The sequence below is a fragment of the Gobius niger genome, assembly GCF_951799975.1.
Source record: "Gobius niger genome assembly, chromosome: 4".
NCBI lineage: Eukaryota > Metazoa > Chordata > Actinopteri > Gobiiformes > Gobiidae > Gobius > Gobius niger.
In genome coordinates this window covers 17,012,176-17,032,647 of record NC_136855.1, presented here as the reverse complement: position 1 = coordinate 17,032,647, position 20,472 = coordinate 17,012,176, and the positions used below count along the sequence as shown (strand labels likewise).

The window sequence follows — 20,472 nt, the reverse complement described above, 5'->3', positions numbered from 1 at the left end:
AATACATACCTTGTAATTCTCACTATAAAATCCTTTAAGTACCACAATAAGTACCTAGAATTACCACTATAAGTACCACCATAAGCACCACTGTAAGTACCACAATAAGTACCGAGAAGTACCACTATTATTACTAGTATTTACCACTGTAAGAACCACCATAAGTATCTAAATTACCACTGTAAGTACCAAAGATTTACCGGCCCATAATGTAAAGTGTTACCTATAATCCAACTACATACATTTCTGACCTAGAACAGATCATCTCAACACAAAAGCCAGATGGAATTTGCTGTTTCCACCTCCTGACACCACGCCACACTTTTCCAGGTTGTTCCTGGCTTTCACGTCACAGAATTACACCGTGCATTTGCTCCAGGACAGGTAAACTCACCTGAGCTACGTGTCGTGCGAAGGAGGCGTTTTCTTTTTTTGAACCTAAACGCCGAGTTTGATGATCCGGGGGAAAAGGTACATCTTGATATACTGAGCGAACAGAACAGAAATATCGCATGACTAAAATCACAAATATCTTTAATAGGAGATATGGTTGACATTTCTATTGCCACAACAAACCAGCACGGAGGAATTACATCGACATTTGCTTAGTTTAAGAATTTATTCGGAGCCGCGCTGAGCAATAAAGCTTGGAAAGTGCTACTTACGAGACTCCCGTGAAGGCGCCATTAGCTCCAGCAGTAGCCGTGTCCCGTGGCAGGCTTGACTACTACGAAATCTTCAAAGGATTTCTCTGAAAACCTCCCGTGGCTCTGTTTTACATTCACACAGTGGAACGAGCCTCTCCGGGCTTTGTTTGGAGTGTATAGGGGCGGAATCGAGGCAACTTTTCCCACCCAAACACCGTCCCACAACAGGTGCATTTGGATGGCGATAAACCCAAAGCAAAACTCCTCCAGCCCTTCATAGGGACACGGTTTAAAAAAAAAAAAAGTTGCAGGTTTTTTCACTGAAGAATGAAACTTACAGGATTTGTCTCCCTTTTCATTTTGAACACGCGTGGATATTAGTCAGCGATGTTACCTTGAAAACCTGGGTGTTTTTCTGTATCCGCGCTGGATCTAAGGTAGTGCGGCGGCGGCGATTCCACGTCGAGGCGGCCGAGTTTGAGGGGAGCAAAGCCGGCCATGGACAAGAAGACCTACCGGGCTAAGGTCGACAACAACCAAGCCAAAGAGAGGATCGGCAGGTAACTTTAAAAACGCAACAATACTACCATACTATGATAAAATTACTTTGCAACATGAAATATTACATAGTACCCATTACTGTGTGTTGGAGATGAGCATCCTTTGCCTGATGAGCCCACAGTGAAAAACTTACTGCTGCTTAGAATTAAGTTATTTTCTTGTTTTTTTTTCCTCACACATGCTTATAATCAGTCTGTATTACTGAAGCACTTTACAATAACTGATCAAAGTTGGTCACAGTGCTGTTCAATGACAGTAGAAAGATCACTATAAATACAATGCTTCTTTCTGCACTGCAAAAAGTAAATAACTAGATCAGTATAAACATCTCAATTTGAGCACAATAATCCAAATTGTAGTTGTTTTGACTAGTTACGAAGTTCTTGGGCATTTGTCCTAGATTATTCACTTGTTCTGAGATGTTTCTGACTCGTTTCGATACGTTTCGTTCTTATTTCAGGTCATTTTCTTTGCCAATGGGGTAAGAAAATTGGTCTTATCTCATTGGCAATTTTACTTTCTTATTTCAAGCGAGATTTACCCTAGAACTGGTCGGAAATGTCCTCAAACAGGCAAAGCAAACTTGGTCCGATCAGGAAAAGTGTCTAAATGAGTGAAAGCCGCTCAAAACAAGATACATTTCCTCAATTCAAGTCATTTAAGCCAATGCTTGATATTCACTTTTTGCAGTGTGGTTGTTTTTTTTTTTTGGTAGATTTGTTAGATTTTTTTTTGCCAGTGTTGTCCCTGAACCGATCCCAACTTATTATAGTCAACCGGATGTCAACTTCATCAATGTGCTGTTTTATTCAATACAGTTTTACACTTATTGCATAGTTGAAGCCCACTGAAACACCATTTTAAAATCATAAAACTCTTGAGTGACGTGTGTAGTTTCACTCAGTCTTTGTTTTGCCATCATCTTGTCTGAATGTTTGCTGATGATACTGTACTGTTGTATTTTCCATTCACCAAAGGCCACAGCGGCTCTGACTGTGTTTAGTTTGTTCTACGTCTCTTTGTTCGCTGTAGTCCCGTTGTCTCAGGTGAGGCGCATGTCTCCACTGGTCAAGCCTTAAGCTGCTCCCAGATTATCGTGTTACCTAAGCATCTTTAGGGCACTCTGTACAGATATACTGTCCTTTTTTAATCCAGAACCAGGAAATGAAGGGAAAGGTATCCTGGTGAGTCATGAGACATTGAGCCGCATACAAATTTCAGTGAATATCAAACACACACACATAGTTTCCTGTTGAGTTTACAAAAGCACATTTCTTCCTCTTCTAAACATCTTTCTTGTGAGAAGTAGAGTTGCTGCCAAGTGCCCAACATTAAATACTTTCCTAAATTAAGAGTCTAGGTTCTGAAAAATGGAAACATCAGACGAGCAGAATATTTAACTTTTAAGGAAATACTTGTCTGTCAGTGTCAATGTGAACATTTCCAGAGGTCTGTAGTTCGTGCAAGACTAAAGGCTAATCATTTTTAGTTTATTTATTAACGTTTTAACCACCGTCTGAACCGAGCACTGCAGTTTCCCAACTCTTAAAGCTTCTTGAACAAAGCGTTAAATCAGCAACAAAAATGAAGGTGAAAATCCAACAAAAAAAGCAACAAAAGAGCGACAAAAGCACGATTATAAAGTGATGAACGAGCAAAAAAATAGCCACAAAAAAACAACAAAAACATGTCAGAAACCGAACAATAATACAATAAAAAAACGTGGTGACGACGCAACAAAAATGTCACTATTAGTTAGGCGTTACTCCAGTCGAGAAGCTTTTAGATTTGGGTCAAGCTGAACTGGAGAAAATGCACTCGGTTAAGGCGGTTGTTAAGAGGTTAATTTATTTGCATTTTTACAGCACAGTTTTTGATCTTGGTCTTTGTTTTCTGACTATTTCATTTGTGTAAAAATAATACCTGTCCTAATGTAATGTCCCTTGTTACTGAAATTTCATTTTGCAACACATCAACATAATTACATTTTGTTTAAGGGGTTTTCAATGACTATATTTTAATAGTTACAATGGAAAAGGCATTTCACTGACCATGCACAAGTAACAATTTCAGCATCTTTGCAGTGTTAATTTCGTCGAATAAAATATTTAGTCTTAATTTTAGTCAAAGTGATATTTTTGCCGACTAAAATAGGACTAAAACTAAATTAAAACTTTCTCATGAGTCTAAAACTATGACTAAAATGTCCAGATATTTTAGTCGACTAAAATAAGACTAAATAAAAATGAAAAGGAGAGACTAAAATCATCCAAACTTCTATTGACCGTCTGAGAAAGCCTCATATAATTTAAATTCACTGCCAAATGAACAGGTCTGTGCTTTATTCATGTGGGAGCAGCCCCATGAAGTCGAGGACCACGATTAAATATGAATATAATGAATATTATAAATATAAGCCGACTAAATTAGTCTTCATTCTAGTCGACTAAATTTACATGCAATTTTAGTCGACTAAAACTAGACTAAAATTGAAAAGTTTTTTTTGACTAAAATTAAATTACATTTTGTCAAAAGACTAAGACTAAAACTAAAATAAAATATGTTGTCAAAATTAACACTGCATCTTTGTATTGTGTTTTTGTATTACATCTTGGTTATATTATCCTCATCTTATTCATCATTTCCCTTCAGCGTGGACCCTTATGGCTTCGAGCGTCCTGAACAGTTTGACTACAGCTCGTACGAGGAGATTATGTCCCAGTACCTCAGCGTTCTCACGCGCAGGTCCATAAAGTGGTCCAAACTCCTCAAAGGCAAGAACAGAGTCCAGAAGAATGTCAAATGTAGGGCCTTGAACACACGTTTTATCAAGTCTCCATGTGGTGTTAAAGACAAACTAACCTCTTTTTGTGCCGTGTGCTGCAGTAAAACGTTATGTCCGTAAAGGCATCCCCAATGAGCACCGGACTCTGATCTGGATGATGGCCAGTGGGGCCCAGGACCAACTGGAGAGGAACCCGGGACACTACCAGTCGCTGCTATCAGGCCAGCAAGATCCCAAACTGATAGAGACCATTACCACAGGTCTGAATACTTTTTTGGCATTGAATGAGTAAACCTTTTACTATTCAACCAATTTATGTTGTTTTACAATTCCCTAAAACTTGTACAAGTATCTCATTCACAGATTTTGTAATGACAGGGATAGTTGTAAATGTCCTTCTAAATATAATTAATCGGTATTGATCTGTATAGGACACATTTTAGTATTGTTTTCTAAACCTCTATATTCTCTGTGTTTTTAGACTTGAACAGAACTTTTCCAGATAACGTAAACTTCCGGAAGACCTCGGACCAATGCCTCTTAAAATCCCTGTACAATGTACTTCGGGCCTATGGGCATCACAACCCCGCTGTGGGCTACTGCCAGGTATCTGTCAACTGTCTGCTGGATAAAGAATCACTGTCTGACCAACAAAAACAGAGTCACCACCTGGATTTTACTAACTGTGATGGTCTAGGGTTGCCACAGTTGGTAGTGCCCCTTTTGATCCTTGAGCCCCTGCCCCTCTGTTGGTCTCTGCACGGCCCTGTCAGGAAGTGTACCATGCAAATGTGATCATGTATTTGAAAGTCAAATATTGATATTATTATTTTAGGTTTGTGTAGTCCTTTGTCAACATTGTACATAGTTTCCAAAATAACATCTCTCTTTTTCTGCTACACAGGGAATGAACTTTATTGCTGGATATCTATTAATTATCACAAAAGATGAAGAGAAATCCTTCTGGCTCATGGATGCACTACTCGGAAGAATATTACCAGGTATGTCTTCTCTTCTTTACTTTTTTGCAAAAAGAGATAGTAATAGTAATAGTAATAGTAATAGTAATAATAGTAATAGTGCCTTAGTTTTATATGGTGCTTTTCCAACTGCTCAAAGTCGCTCTACAATTTCGTGCATTATTTACTCACCCCATACTCGGTGGTGGTAAGCTATGTTTGTACAGCTGTGCCCTGGGGTAGACTGACGGAAGCGAGTGGTGTTCCCCAGCGGTCTCTCATCCAAGTACCCGCCAGGCCCTGCCCAGCTGAGGGTTTAGCAAAGACGGTATGGCCTGAAATAGTTCCTACCTTGAGCATGTATACTTGTGTACACAGACTACTACTCTCCTGCCATGATGGGGCTGAAGACAGACCAGGAGGTGCTGGGGGAGCTGGTCCGCCTGAAGGCGCCCGGAGTGTGGAAGACTATGATGGATAACGGCGTCATGTGGACTCTGGTGGTGTCTCGGTGGTTCATCTGTCTCTACATAGACGTCCTGCCTGTAGAGGTCAGTGTCCAGAAATTCATTCGAAATTGCAGAACAACACAGAATATTATGTTATAAATGCAGACCTGTGTAACACTTTGTATGTAAATATAGAAGACATAGACATGTATCACACAATGCATTGTGTCAAGAGAACTCGTGTATATTCTCTTTGGATATGCAGAGGCTCTGGCCCCTCTCCCAGCCGTGTTTTGAAATTGTCATTGTAAAGTTATATTTTTCATCATTAAAGGCTTTTTGCATGTGGGATTTCAAACTGTTTATTCATCGCATGCTCACTCTGGAGGAATTAACAAATATTTAGAATTGTGAACTTTACTGCCCTGAGAGCAGACGTCTCGGCAAAGGAATGTTGCTTTTTGTTTTGTGCCAGAACATATATAATATACAATACAAATAAATCTCATTCACGTCACCAGGGCTGTGCATAGAGCTACAGAGGGGCCGGGGCTCAAAGATCAAAAGGGGCGCTACCGTATCTTTTGCTAGTGGGGTACATCTGCCCCAGGCCACAAGTGTCTTAGCGCCTCTACAGAAACTTTCAAGCAGACTTTCATTTCACTCACTGCACTGAGCTGTGGCTGAAAACAGGAGCTTAAGAAAAGGACCTCGGCTATTGAGAAATATCTGACCATGAGTTTCACGTTTTAAGAGAACATAGAGCTAAAATATTGTGACTAAAATATGTTGCGAGGATGTGGCGGTGAGCTGCGGTAAACAGCACTCGCATCTGACACAAGGTTTATTTTTAGATCATACAAAACTGTCGGCTTATTGACCACATTGGTCCGCGATTATGAGGCCGACTGATAAAAATAAAGACCGATCTGAAGCACAAGGCGTGGAGATCGTTGTTCTGTGTAGGAGATGCTCTCTGCTCTCACTTCCTCCTCTCTGAGCGCCGCTCTCAGCTGCGCTGAAGGACCAATGAGCGGGATATTGAAAAGTTTAACACATGATTAACTAACGAGGGGCGTGTTAATTTTGGATTTAATTGATTAATATATAGGCTAATGAGGCTTATTGGAGCAGAGCCAATGGTAAGGACCTTGGGAAAGCTTTGGTTACACTTCTGCCCTCTGCACGTGCCTGCGTCACTATTAATCGGCTGTGCTTACAAAAGAATAAATCACAGGCAAACTTGCATGTTTCTACTAAATGTGTTTCTTGGCATCCTCTTACAGACCGTCTTGAGGATCTGGGATTGTCTGTTTTACGAAGGCTCTAAGATCCTGTTCCGAGTGGCTCTAACCCTGATCCAGTGCCATGCGGCTCAGATCCAACAGGCCCAGTCTCTCCCCGACATCTGCCAGGCCTTTAAAGAGATCACACACGGACCCTTCGTTGAAGAGTGCCACATTTTTATGCAGGTAACTTTTATCATTGTTGTTTCCGATCAGGTAGCTTGGCCTGTCAGGCCTTTACACTTTTCACCTCTTCAATAAAACACGTGTATAGTCTGGAACTCGGCGTTACCTGATGGCTGAGATCAACCGGTTGATTTACAAACCAGAGAAACACATGGTCTACGCACACTATCAAAACAAATATGGTGGCTTACATGAGTTGAAAGGAATGATAACTTATAAATCACACAGAAACAGCACAGACTTCTGCTGAGTCGAGGTGAAGCACTAAGTTCTGTTATTTTCAGGCAAGAAATTATCAAGTTTGTTCTGACACTACATGGGATTTATCCATCGAGTAATGTGCTACAAAGCTGTATCTGTATTTGGCTCGACACAAAACTTTTCGGAGTAAATGCTTTGCTGTGAGCTGGGTCCCAGAATTGAACAGAAAGTATGAGTGGCTGGTTGGTCAAACAACTGATCAGGTATAACAAGACGACCATCTGCCCCAAACTGCAATGCAAACTGTTATTACCCATTTCATTTAGTGCTTAAAGCATGATAAGGCTCCTCTGTTCCTTCCAAGACAAATAAAAAGTTCACTGTTTTGTTATTTTTCCTAGAAAATCTTCACTGAAACGGGAAGTCTCTCCATGGCCACATTGACAAAACTTCGGGCCAAATGTCGAGACCAACTCACCGAAGAAAAGTCCTGATCCAAGCTGCTACATAGACTTTTAAAACACCTTTATATAAAATTTACTACTGAATACGGTACTGTCTTAATATAAAAGCTATTCGTGTATAAGCTGTCTGTAAATTAGAACATGTAACCGGTCTTAAGTAGGAATTTCCTCTGTTAGCTGCGGATACTATGCACTTTATGAAGTCCAACACTGCAAGAAAAGAAAGGTCATTCAAAATTACTTATGGTTTTGATTTGTGGAAAATAATTCACTGGGTACATAGGGGGTGAGGGATCTGGTCCAAAAACCTTTCAAGACTCCTCTTCATGAACTTTAGACATTGTGAATGATTGTCTTAATGGTTATGTGATGTAAATAAATCCAAAGGCTGCTATTTTCTTATGTCCCGTTTTTCATTTAGAGCTGTAGCCGTTAATGCTACCACTACTTTTGCAAGAAGAAAACAAAATCATGAGTAAATTACTGATGGAATAAAAAGAATAAACTTGCATGAACTCATTTGTCTCAAAGGTTTTTTTTATTATTATTGTTCAGTGATGAGAAAATACAAACGGAGACCAAATCAAGTTACGGACACGACACCAGCACCACATTTTTACTTAAAGGGCTTATATATTTTATACTTTTTATAGTCACAAACTGGGAAAATATATTTGTAAAAGTCCACTGTATAATCCCTTTAAGCTAAATTGAAATGCTCATCTTTAACAAATAAATCAAAGCTGTTGGGGAAACAAAATATGACTTACTTTTTACATTCAACACATTCCCTTTTCTTAAAAATATGGGAATAAACTATGATCATAAAAAATCATAATTGAAATGCACAGGAATGAAAATAAATAATTCATTTGAAAAGCTGTAGTCATCCATGTAGGGTATTAGCCTGGCCAGCCAGAATACACGCTTTTCCTATTCTTTACAAAGGCTGATAAACAGACACAAAAAGCAGGAGAGGATGGCTGGTCATGCAAATAGCATATAGGCCTATATAGGTAATTAGACAATTGAACTACTCATGAGATGTTGCCAAAAATGTCATGTTCCACAGTAATTGGAAAGATTAAAAGCAGAATAAATTACTGTATATTTAAGGAAAAATCTGCTTTGACGTCATAAAACTCGGGTTGTGTCAAATCAACAGGAAGAAGACTGCAAACCAAACCACACCTTTGCAAACTCTCGATTTAAGGTAACAAGGCCATTTGAGCATCGTAAAAATATACACCAGGAAAGGTCGGCCAGCACGTACTCAAGAGTTGTAGAGACAAAGGCCTTCTCCAGTTCACATGTTGCTCTCTTTAAGATTCAGTCATTATTTTGTCAAAGTTCAGATGGTCTGGTATCCGGCGTGACTCCTCTTTCGACCGATCAAGTAGGCAATGAGGACGATCAGGACCAGTCCGGCCAAAGCTGCGCCCACAATTATAGGAATGAGCATCTGGTCTTGGTCAATCTGACACTCCTCCGCTGCAGAAGAGATGGATGAAACGGTAAGTTGTGGTAACGGTCGGGAAGTAACGGTAAGTAACAGTAATAGTGACAGTAATAGTAACGGTATGTAATGGTAAGCAACAGTAATGGTAACGTAAGTAATATTAATAATAATAATAATACATCAAACTTGTATAGCGCTATTTTGGACACTCAAAGACGCTCTACATGGGGGATAAAACAAAACAAAAAAGGGTTTAAAGCTCGTTTGAACAGGTGGGTTTTGAGAACTGCTTTAAAGTTTGGGAGTGATAACGGTAATGTAACGGGAAGTAACGGTAAGTAACAGTAATAGTGACGGTAATAGTAACGGTATGTAATGGTAAGTAACAGTAATGGTAACATAATAATAGTAATAATAATAATACATCAAACTTGTATAGCGCTATTTTGGACACTCAAAGACGCTTTACATGGGGGATAAAACAAAACAAAAAAGCTTGTTTGAACAGGTGGGTTTTGAGAACTGCTTTAAAGTTTGGGAGTGATAACGGTAATGTAACGGTAAGTAATGGTAAGTAACAGTAATGGTAACGATAAGTAACAGTGATGGTAGCGTTAAGTAATAGTAATAGTAACAGTAAGTAACAGTAATAGTAACGGTAAGTAACAGTAATGTAATGATAAGTAACAGTAATGTTAACGATAAGTAACAGTAATGTAATGATAAGTAACAGTAATAGTAACGGTAAGTAACAGTAATGTAATGATAAGTAATAGTAATAGTAACAGTAATGGTAATATTAAGTAGCAGCAATAGTAACGGTAATGTAATGATAAGTAACAGTAATGGTAGCGTTGAGTAACAGTAATGGTAGCGTTAAGTAATAGTAATAGTAACAGTAATGTAATGATAAGTAACAGTAATGGTAGCGTTAAGTAACAGTAATGGTAACGGTAAGTAACAGTAATGTAATGGTAAGTAACAGTAATGGTAACGGTATGTAAAATTCTTAGCAAATAAAAGATTAAAACTACTTCTTTGGCTGAAATATATGGTATTAATGGAATTCATGACCTTTTTCAGTTTTATAGATTTAGATATTACACCTTAGAAAAAAAAACATTGTTCAGGTACCAGTATTGTAAACCAGGTACCATTGAAACTAACTAAAAGAATAGCATTTGTGCGGCAACAGAATTCATAACTTAAAATGCAAAATTCAAAGTTTTACACATGAGATTCTTCTTGTAAGGGATGGGAGTGGAGAACAGATAAAGTTGTGAGTAGGGCTGAGTACCTTTACTTCTACTTCAGAATTTCAGAGTTAATTGTATTGTATACAATACTGGCCCGAAAACGCAATGTCTGAATTAGTACTAAATAAATTTCACTGCAGTCATGGCCTCAGTGTTGCAAAAGGTCATTTACTTGTGCCTTTAAACAGTACGTAGCCTTGCATGTGGTCAGTAAGGTGTTACCTGAAGCAAACTGTGTAGTCGTGAGTCCAAAAGGCTGGACCTGTAGTCTGAACGTATTGATTGAAAAAGTCGGTAAAATGACGAGTGTCTGCTCGGCGTTGCACATGTACGAGTGGCCAAACGAACTCCGCAGGTAATTGACCGAGGCATTCGCGGCAGAAAAGTTTGCTGCCAAAACAGAGGAGAGGAGAGAAATGTGTGTTTATAGCATTAACCCTCAAAAATAAAAGATCTATTGACTTTGGATTAGTACATACCGGGCATATTGGGCCAGTTCGCTACAAGGCTTACGGCACTAAGGTTGTACTTGTTGGAAGTTGAGTTCTGCAGAAAAGAACAAGAAAGATAAAGCACTATAGTAATAACAACTTTACACTTTATTTTTTACCAGATTCGGTTAATTACGGAAGCCCAAAAATGTCATAGAATGAGATGTAAATAATGTAATAATAACCGTTTTTTTCCTCTCAATTATCTTTTGAGCACATTATATTTTGTTCTCTCTTTCTGGAATTTTTTTTATTTTTGAGGTTACTTCCCAAGATTAAAAAAATGCCAGTAAATTATTTACATCTTGTTCCATGTTATTTTAGGGCTTTCGTAGTCATACTTGATCAGGAATAAAATTTAGCATTTTCAAATTACTACACATTATTATTTTAGTCTGAGTTGAAAAATATGTGTAAATCTCTTGACAGAAAGTCTTCAGTGACATTGTGGCTTTTTGTGAGATGGATATCGTTTCGGCTAATGATTGATATTGATTATTGATATAACAATGATACAATGATTTGGCAACTCTATTGTGCAGCCCTAGTTACAAATATATATATTATGTTTTACAAATAAACTCTTGGATAAGCTCACCAGTGTGAACACAAATGTCAGGGTGGTCGTCTGCTCTTGTGTGAGGGTCAGAGTCGCAGTATTGGCCTGACAGGACCCAGATGAACTGGTAAGATCTGGATTCACATTCATAACTTCTTGAACGGTCTGACAAAAGAAATTACATCTGTGTTGGACACATTTTGGCACAGACACAACAACATGTTTACTTACTACTTGAGTAATGTACTTGAGTACAACTGTACTTCAGTAATTATTCCTAAACTGAACACTTTATAACTCCACCTCACCTTATTATCCTGGTCAGTGTACGTGACATTGAGCTGCAGTCCCATCTGAGCCAGCAGGCAGACGGTGTTGTTCTGGGTTACGTTGTAAATGCCCCGCTCGGGAGGCCCCGCAGGAGTCGGGACTGGCACCGGGGAAGTGGTGGGAGGGCGCGTAGGAGCTGGAGTAGGGGTCTGATCCGCAAAGCATACACTTTCTATGGTGAGAATAAAAGGCAAAATTGAAGGACGACTTTGCAAGAGAAAAAAAGAACAGTGAGTGTGTGCAGAATAATGTCATTCATCAGGTGGTGACTTGGAAAAGCTTTTGGCTGCAAAAAAGTGAGTCTAGTGTGTTCCATATGTGATCTTTCAATGTGGAGTCTGCATGTTCTCAATATCCACAATATCGAGAAACCTCCAGCTAGGCACTCCTGACCAAGACGGTGTCTGAAGATCTGGAGATGGGTCCCCCTGAAAAACTCCACTTTGCAAGTATGTGTGTTTACCGTTTGGACTGAGGTCGTTGCCGGTCATGTAAGCCTGCAGCTTCATGTCAGAGAAGGTGACGTCTGCCGTGTCGAGACGGAAGGTGGCATTGCTCAAGCAGCGGTACGTCATGTTCACCGGAGCCCAGATCCCAACTGAGGCGGACACCACTGTCACCACGTCTGAAACAAAACAGTATTTTAATCCTGCACAGTTGATCTGCATTCATATATGGACCATTCATGTTATTGTGACATCTGTGAGCTTGGTCTATTTAGAGGACCAGTCAAGTATTTGTGCAGTATTTGTAAACATATGTGCAAATTACATCTACATGAAAAATCCACATAGTATACATGAATGGAAAAGAGTACAAATTAAAAAAACACTTCAAAACAAGAAAACAATCTAAAAATTATTATAAATATGCATTAAAAGATACAGGCAAATGAAAAAATGTAATAAAATAGCAACAGCAACCAATTATATTCTAAGATGCAGCAGAGGAAAAAAGTTTACCATACACTTGTACAAATATGCGCCAAGCAGGACAGCTCTTTAGTAGCCTCTAGTGGACTGAAAGAAACTTGCAACGCACTGTACATAAGCCATTTACTAAAATACTGGCAGGTTAGACGTATGCCTAAACAAATTGCTATTATTAAAGCTATATGTAGTTCTGGATCTTAGATTTGATAGTAATTTCATTAACTGTGAGCGAATAAATGTGTGCAAGCGTCTGTAGGTTTGAGACCTCTATTGACTATTGTATATCTGACAATAGCCATATCTTCTGCCTCTCACCTGAGCTATTGGCTCCGGGGAACACCACGGCATCACTGAGGTTGTATTGGAGGGTGAGGTTCGCGACACTATAAAGACTCCCGTTGGTGGAGAAGCTGAGCCCCAGGGCGTGTCCCGAGCCGAACGCAGCCACGAGCCAAGGGCCGTTGACGTCAGAGCCACAGGAGCTGCTGCCGGGGTCCACAGTGGCAGAGCCGGGGAGAGTAACCGGGACTGTCCTCTGCAGAGAGATACTGGTTTCATGATCTCATTTATACAAAAAAGCTGACTTCTGTACATAACAGTCAGACTTTTCATGCTGGTAATTGTTTTTATATTTGTGCGTATTTTACCTTGTAGTGACTCAGCGGCTGAAAGAGTGGTCAGCATGACACCTTTACTTTCTATCACAGTGGTCTCTACAACGCTCTAGGACAGGGGTGTCAAACTCATTACGGGTCGCGGGCTGAAATTCAGCTCCGACAGCGGGTCGCGGGCCGTATATAATAGAGAAAAAAAAATCCAATAAATGAACAATAATAATCTGTGATTTGGTCAAACTTGACTGAAGCTTCATTAATAACTACGGCTTACACTTGTATTGCACTTTACAAGCCTGTGTCACAAGTTCCTCAAAGTGCTACATAGTCATTATTCATTCACTCCACTCTCGGTGGTGGTAAGCTGTTATTGAAGCCACAGCCGCCCTGGGGCAGACTGTGAATTTACCAAGTGGCTATAATGTGTTGTTCATATCCTGAGCTCTTTTTATGTCAGTTCCCTCTGCTGGACACGTGTGGAACTCTGTCCTTTTTTAATTTAATGCCCCCTAGTGGCTAGAATGAGCATTCTGGTTATTCTTTAAAAATTCATAACTTCATAACTAGCACAGGAATGCGCTAGAGACTTACTTTTTCAAATATATGCTCTGCAGGGCAGGGGCGGGATTAAATCATCTCGCGGGCCGCATCAGGCCCGTGGACCGTATGTTTGACACCCCTGCTCTAGGGTCTATTGTTTAGTAGGTTTTCTGGTGAGAGGGTCTGTCAGCGGGGAAATCCTTCCAAACAATTGATCCTGGAGCGTCTGAGACCATTGTGATGGAAATTGAAGGCGCCGTGCTGACCACTCATACTCGTGCATCACGCTGGGTCACTACAAGGTCAAATACTCAACTTTTTTTCCCCCATAAACACTTGCATAGTGCACCTTTAAGCATGGTTTGAAAATGTGGGATTTTCCTGCGACATCAGCAATGTGGATATTACGTTGCTCTACAAATCTTAATAAAATGACTATAAAAATAATTGGAGATTACCATGCTGCCGGAGGCATTGTATGAAATGGAGAAAACTGCAGAAAGTTCTGCCTTGATACATGTCGAGTTTCCTTCTCTCACTTCAAGAGTCACTGCATGAATGCCACCTGCGAAGACAAAATATAACAATTTCAGGAACAAAAGGGGAAGTGATTGAACAAAATATTAAATGGAGCAGAGGCAATGTTGTACTAATGAAACATCTTTCTTATCACTATATAAAAAGGATCATACTCTGAGGTCATAAAGATAAAACAAGCATACTTAATGGCAGGATATTGACAGTAGACTTTGTTTTATCATGTCACATCCTTCAATAATTAATTATGACCCAGTTGTTACATACATGTACAAAAGTACATACAAAAGCAATGCAAAACTTTCCTAAAAGAGGTCTCTTCACCTTTATTTCTATACTCATCATTACTATAGGCAAATGAAGGAACAAACATACCAGTGAATATTATAAAATCGCATAGAGCAGTTTTAGTTTGATGAGATAAGTAATACAATTATGGGGAAAGGGACACGTTTAAAATGTGTAGAAAGATATTGTTAGCATTTGGCTTAAAAACAGCTACTATATAGAAAAGAACGCCTAAAGCTTATGGCAAACACTTGAATGTTTGCTCACTGAAATGACACAATGAGGCATCTAGTGTTTACTTCAAGTTACTGTTGAAAATGCGCCTCTTTGCGTTGGCTTTTAATTCAAGCTGAGCTGGACATTTTGATTATGTTCTGTTTTTTTGCTCTAATTTTATATTTCATTCATTGCCTTTAAGTCTTCGTACTTGATTTCTGCCTTTCTGTGTTGTTTCTAGTTTTGCATCGACTATGGAAAGCACTTTGGGGTGGTATTCGGTTTTCAAATGTGCTTGGCCTTGACCAGTTACATAACTCTGTAACTTCCCTGCTTGACCAATAGTCTCGAGGAATTTTGCAGTTTCTATATTAATGTCCTCTGTCTCATCAGCAAAGCCCTCAGTCTCCTGAGCCAGGTCCAACCGACTGACGAACAGCTTCCACCACCAGGATGTCAGACTGTTATCTATCGCATGCATTTATTGTATGCAATTCTATAAACTGTTTGCACCAAGAGATGGAGAGAGTTTGAAATCTTTCTCTGCATTTATTTCAAATCATCCACTTCCTCCTCTGTGGTGAACCTGAAACTGGTCCTCGTTATCACCCCACTGTTTCGAGACGGTTTACACAACGTTGCAATGAGAGTATATCTGATCGTTGGTCAAAATGATACACAAACAAGTGTGCTGCAAGACAGAGGCCCCTGAAGAAGCACTATACCTATATGGCAACAAGGAAGCTACAGTTAAAGAGTGATAATAACTTTGATTATGATCCTTAATGATCGGACAATGGCCCAAAAGAGGCCCAGGGCTCTGAACATGATTTTGCTAGATTTTGGAAAAGAGATGGCGACCCCGGTCCGATTTTGATTCCTAGATTCAGTTCGCACGTTCAGCCGCAGACAATAGGAACTGCTAAACTGAAACAGGAATCATGATGCATTTCAGAATATGTTCCTAGAGGTCTAAACTTGGAGGGTTACAAGGTTTTATACACAATTAATTCCAGTGAGGGATGTTTACTTTGATGTTTGAATTTCCCTAAAACATTTCAGTCCGTACAGTTTGCTAATTGTGATCATGCGAATTGCAATTGTGATTAAATTTTCATGTACCGTGCATCCCTAAACTCAAAACTTGCCAAGATAAATGAATGAATCTCAAACAGTTGGTGATTTTTCCGCCCAAGTGTTACGTTTTGCTCTACAATACACAGCATGACTTGTATCAACATTACCAACATGTTTTTTCATCTGTGATTCTTCACAAAAGCTCATGATCAAATGGTTTTGAACAATTAATCAGATAAATATTCAACTGAAACCCACAGGAAGCGATTCGATTTCTGTAAGATTACCTTGTTCTCGGTTTTGGATGAGTTCTTCTTTCAAAGTACAACATTACGACTAAACAATCAGTTCTTTGAGCTTGATCTTATTCCCAAAACATAACTTCCCTCTAGTAAAGGTCAGGAATGCGGCATTGACGGGTTAAAACATGGTATTACTCACTTGGCTCTAAATGTTTAATAGGAAAACGATACAACACTGTTTGATGCCCAGGACATGACAGCACTGACCCATCGCCGGTCAGCAGCAGCACAGTTGCCTGTATCTACCATAAAGTGACTGCAGCCAATAGCTCTTTTGTGATGAATAGACAAAGCAGTTCAACAATAGAGGCCAAACTGCTGGTCATTCAACTACATTAATAGCACACTATCACATTTCAATGGGGCTAACAAATAGAGGAACATAAATCTGCAGTACATGTACAGCTGAAGTCCTGTCTGACCATATGATTGCACGGTCATGTGAAACTTAACAACTGGTTAGACACAGCATATTTATGAAGGCGCCCAAACAAGGATGTGTATTCAACCAATATGAAACATTTTATATTATACACCGATGTAACTAATAATGGGCCATAAAGTAAAGTGTGCAATCTGCGTCGTGAGAATACATGTTATGTTTGGGTGCACGGATAAAGATAGCAGCAGGTCAGGATGGCCTTTCCAAAAAATCTTATCCAAGCTCTTAAGGCCATGTGTGATATTCTGATCCAAAATGTAATTCTGTGGTGAAGTAATGTAGATCTGGTTGGCAGTACTCGTTCAGCCTGGAATATTCCATGATAAAAATATAATCAGATGAACAAAACAAAATGAAAACAAGCAGAAAAGAGAAAAAATAAAACACATATGAGTTCTTAAACTGAAAAAAGTGACGACTATGAATAAAATAACCAAGACACAAACAAAAAAAGCCCAACGTAATTATTGACAATAAGGCACAACTGCACTATTATGACCAGAATTAATGAAAACATAGGGTTTTTTGAAATGACACATTATTTTGCACTATGTAGTTATCTGGACGCGCTCTGTGACAGACTGTACGCACAAGAGGAGCCATAATAAATGATGAAAATGCTCACCTAAAACCGCCAACAAGACGACAGCCAGCGCAGCAGAAGCGTGAAAGACCTTCATGGTTGAGCTGAAATAGTAGCTTTGTTTATCGGAGCTTGTTGTCGCAGCTAGAGGCGCAGGTGGGTCGACACGACACGCACTTGACTTGTTACAAAACAGCAGCTAGCGCATCGCCGTTGTTTACGCTCTTTTTTTTTTGTAGTTATAATGTCCAGCTAATCGCTCTGTCTATGCGCAAATGGCGAGGCTGGATGAAGTTTTCTGGCGTTTTGTCGATCGCGGTGGTGGTGGTGGTGGCGGCTTTGGTGAATAAGCCATGCATGTGTGTGATCATGTGAACGGGGCAGCATTCAGACGGAGCGGGGCTGTCACGTGACTCCGCCCCTCCGCGCTCCTCTGTGAGGTCTGCACAAAGCACCCATCTGAAAACAAGCCCCCCTGCACACACTGCACACTGCGATCTGTGGCTCTGGGACAAAGTTTTATTGAGAGATGATGCAGACCTTTCACCAAAGGATCTGTAAATAAATGTAATAATAGATGGGCCATAGTTGTGCAGCAGTGTTAATTTTGACAACATATTTTAATTTAGTTTAAGTCTTAGTCTTTTGATGAAAATGTAATTCGATTTTAGTCTAGTTTTAGTCGACTAAAGTTGCATGTCAATTTAGTCGACTAAATTTAAGACAAATTTAGTCGACTTTGCATTGATAATATTCATTATAATCATATTTAATCTTGTTCCTCTGCTTCATGGAGCTGCTCCTCATGAACAAAGCTCAGAGCTGATCCTTTGGCAGTGAATTTACATGATCTGAGGCTCTTTCAGACGGTCAATAGAAGTTTGGATGATTTTAGTCTCTCCCTTTCATTTTTATTTATCTTATTTTAGTCGACTAAAACATCTGGACATTTTAGTCATAGTTTTAGTCTCATGAGAAACTTTTAATTTAGTTTTAGTCCAATTTTAGTCGTCAAAAATAACACTTTGACTAAAATTAAGACTAAATATTTTAGTCGACGAAATTAACACTGTTGTGCAGGTATAACTCATGCAGGTCACTGACTGTGATGATGCGGCGATCACAATATGAGTGACCTTACCTATCCTATATAACAACAAACGAAAGGTTATGTTATGTTTAGATTATGTTTTTTTATGCAAATAGGCGATTCTTCATTTAAAAAAAGGGTGTTTTCATATTTTTGATACACATCTTGAGTAAATATGTATATTAGTGCTACCCTTTCATCTTTAAGGAGTGTTTAAGAAAAGTATCATTTTTGTAATGTCCCTCTTCTTAATGGAAAACAATGCTTTTTGTAGCTGTTGTAATATACATATTTGTACAATAGCAATAGTTGTTGTACTTAGGTAATAATGCTTCTACTACTACTACTACTTCTGTCCAAGTCCTCTTGTATTGAGTCTCATCCACAGTGTCAACGATCAGACTTGCAGATCACAATGTGTACAGTATTTTTTGTTTGGAAGGGAGCATTAGTTCTTCATATATTTTCCTGTTTTGATGTTCATAACCTCAGAGAGAAATGAGTTCTCAACAAGACGCTAATAGACTGCTGGACTTCCATAGACAAGTGTGATTTTCTTTACAGGGAAGAGTTCAGTGAAACTTCTCATTTCCCATGAACAAATTTGTAGATTTTATGGCAATACATTTCTCTCAGTGTTATTAAGTTTTTGCGTTAAAATATGGAAAAGCACTTATTTAACAACTAATGAACTACAAAATGTACAAACAAACATCTTTATGTGAAAGTAAATGGAAAAAACTGATTAAAATGATTCAACTTTAGGACCACTACTTGTGAAAGCCTCCACACACACACGCACACTCCTAACTCAGAGCCGACCGAGCTACAAACGCATGTGTTACTTGTGGGTAAGTCAGCTGACACTTGTCCTGCATTCACGAGGGAGTGCAAACCCTCGAAGGAACGCAGAGGCTGCTCTAAAGCTGCTGTCCAACTCTTATCAAGGCCCTGAGACATTCTGCTGCCACAGTTTAAGCACTGATTTCCTCACATGCAGCTACATCCATACACTGCATTACAAGAGACTGAGGTTTGTTGAGTCATTAACGTGCTGTTTTTGAAGAACCGTATGCACATGGTGAGTAATCGCTCCGGAGCACTGTGGTGAACTGAATTATGAAGAAAAATACATGCATTAGTGTCTGCTTTAGTTTCGACCACATGTACATACATACGAACGACCAGAATGAGGAAAAACTTCTGAACTCGATGCGTTTCCTGTTCCATTACTGTTCCTCTAAAGTATAAAAACAAAATCCCCAAAGTGTGCATGGATACGTGACATAAATAAGGCAAGCTATTTTTGTTATTAAATATTTATTCACTTTTCTCACTCGATACAATCTCTTATACAAAACGCTGGGTGGTGACACTGGACATTTTGGTCAAAAACATGACAAAGAAACTCAAAGAAGTGGCTTACCTGAATAAAATCTTTACTTTTTTTTAACTTTTTTTTTTTTTAGACACAACACATCTAACCCCCCCCCACACATTCGTCCTTTTCTTTTGTCCCTAACAAAGTCAAACATCCAAACAGACTCAAAACTCAGCAGTTAATGCAGCCATCCACAACACAAACTCGTGAACATAAATTAAAACTAAATGTTGAGCTAAAGACAAACCAACTATAGTAGAAAACATTTGATTAGTTGGACATAAAGAAAATCCTAATACCGATGAAAAAAAAAGAGAAAAACAAAAGGAAAAGTGCTATTTTAATTGAACTTTGCATTTGCAGAAAAATCGGTAACACTTTATACACTGATAAGCATTTGTAATGTTTGTAAAGCATTGGTAAATAATCGTCCATAAAACATTTACAAAGCTTTCCTAATTGGTTAAGAATGTATGAGCACCTAGAATAGATGCTGTTGCCTTAGCAAGGCCCCAAACATACACATTTGTCATCAAGCAGCACGTTTAAGCATTTATTTTAAGCTTCCAATGAGATGGATTGTAGTAGACGTCAGTAGTCAGCGCGTGATCGAATCAGAAGCGGCGCATCAGGCAGGCGTGGATTTCATGAAATAGAATGAGTCCAGTTTTAAAAGCTTCATGCGTTGGCCGTGTTAGTTTTTTCTTTGAAGAAGCGGTGATGGTTCATGGATGTGCACTTTCCTTATTATTTCTAAGTTAAGCTAAGTAAGGTACTGGCATCACCCTCACGTCTTGTAATACTGGGATAGCATCTAGCTCAAGCACATCGCCGCTC

General features: G+C 39.1%; 2 protein-coding genes across 2 annotated transcripts; one reads left to right on the top strand and one right to left on the bottom strand.

Moving 5' to 3' along the window:
* Positions 1-969: 969 nt before the first annotated feature.
* On the top strand, positions 970-8,018 carry grtp1a (growth hormone regulated TBC protein 1a). The gene is made up of 8 exons (XM_079555761.1): positions 970-1,207; positions 3,861-4,012; positions 4,095-4,253; positions 4,475-4,599; positions 4,898-4,994; positions 5,331-5,503; positions 6,688-6,873; positions 7,476-8,018. Exons 1-8 carry the CDS (start codon positions 1,146-1,148, stop codon positions 7,566-7,568), a joined length of 1,047 nt encoding a protein of 348 aa, XP_079411887.1. The 5' UTR covers positions 970-1,145; the 3' UTR covers positions 7,569-8,018.
* A 111-nt stretch (positions 8,019-8,129) lies between these two features.
* lamp1a (lysosomal associated membrane protein 1a) lies at positions 8,130-17,555 on the bottom strand. The gene is made up of 9 exons (XM_079555549.1): positions 17,207-17,555; positions 14,178-14,284; positions 12,881-13,100; positions 12,097-12,258; positions 11,612-11,805; positions 11,343-11,468; positions 10,733-10,799; positions 10,476-10,643; positions 8,130-9,029 (listed from the first exon to the last, which is right to left on the bottom strand). The coding sequence occupies exons 1-9, from the start codon at positions 17,259-17,261 to the stop codon at positions 8,890-8,892; spliced, it is 1,239 nt and encodes a 412-aa protein (XP_079411675.1). The 5' UTR covers positions 17,262-17,555; the 3' UTR covers positions 8,130-8,889.
* Positions 17,556-20,472: the final 2,917 nt, after the last annotated feature.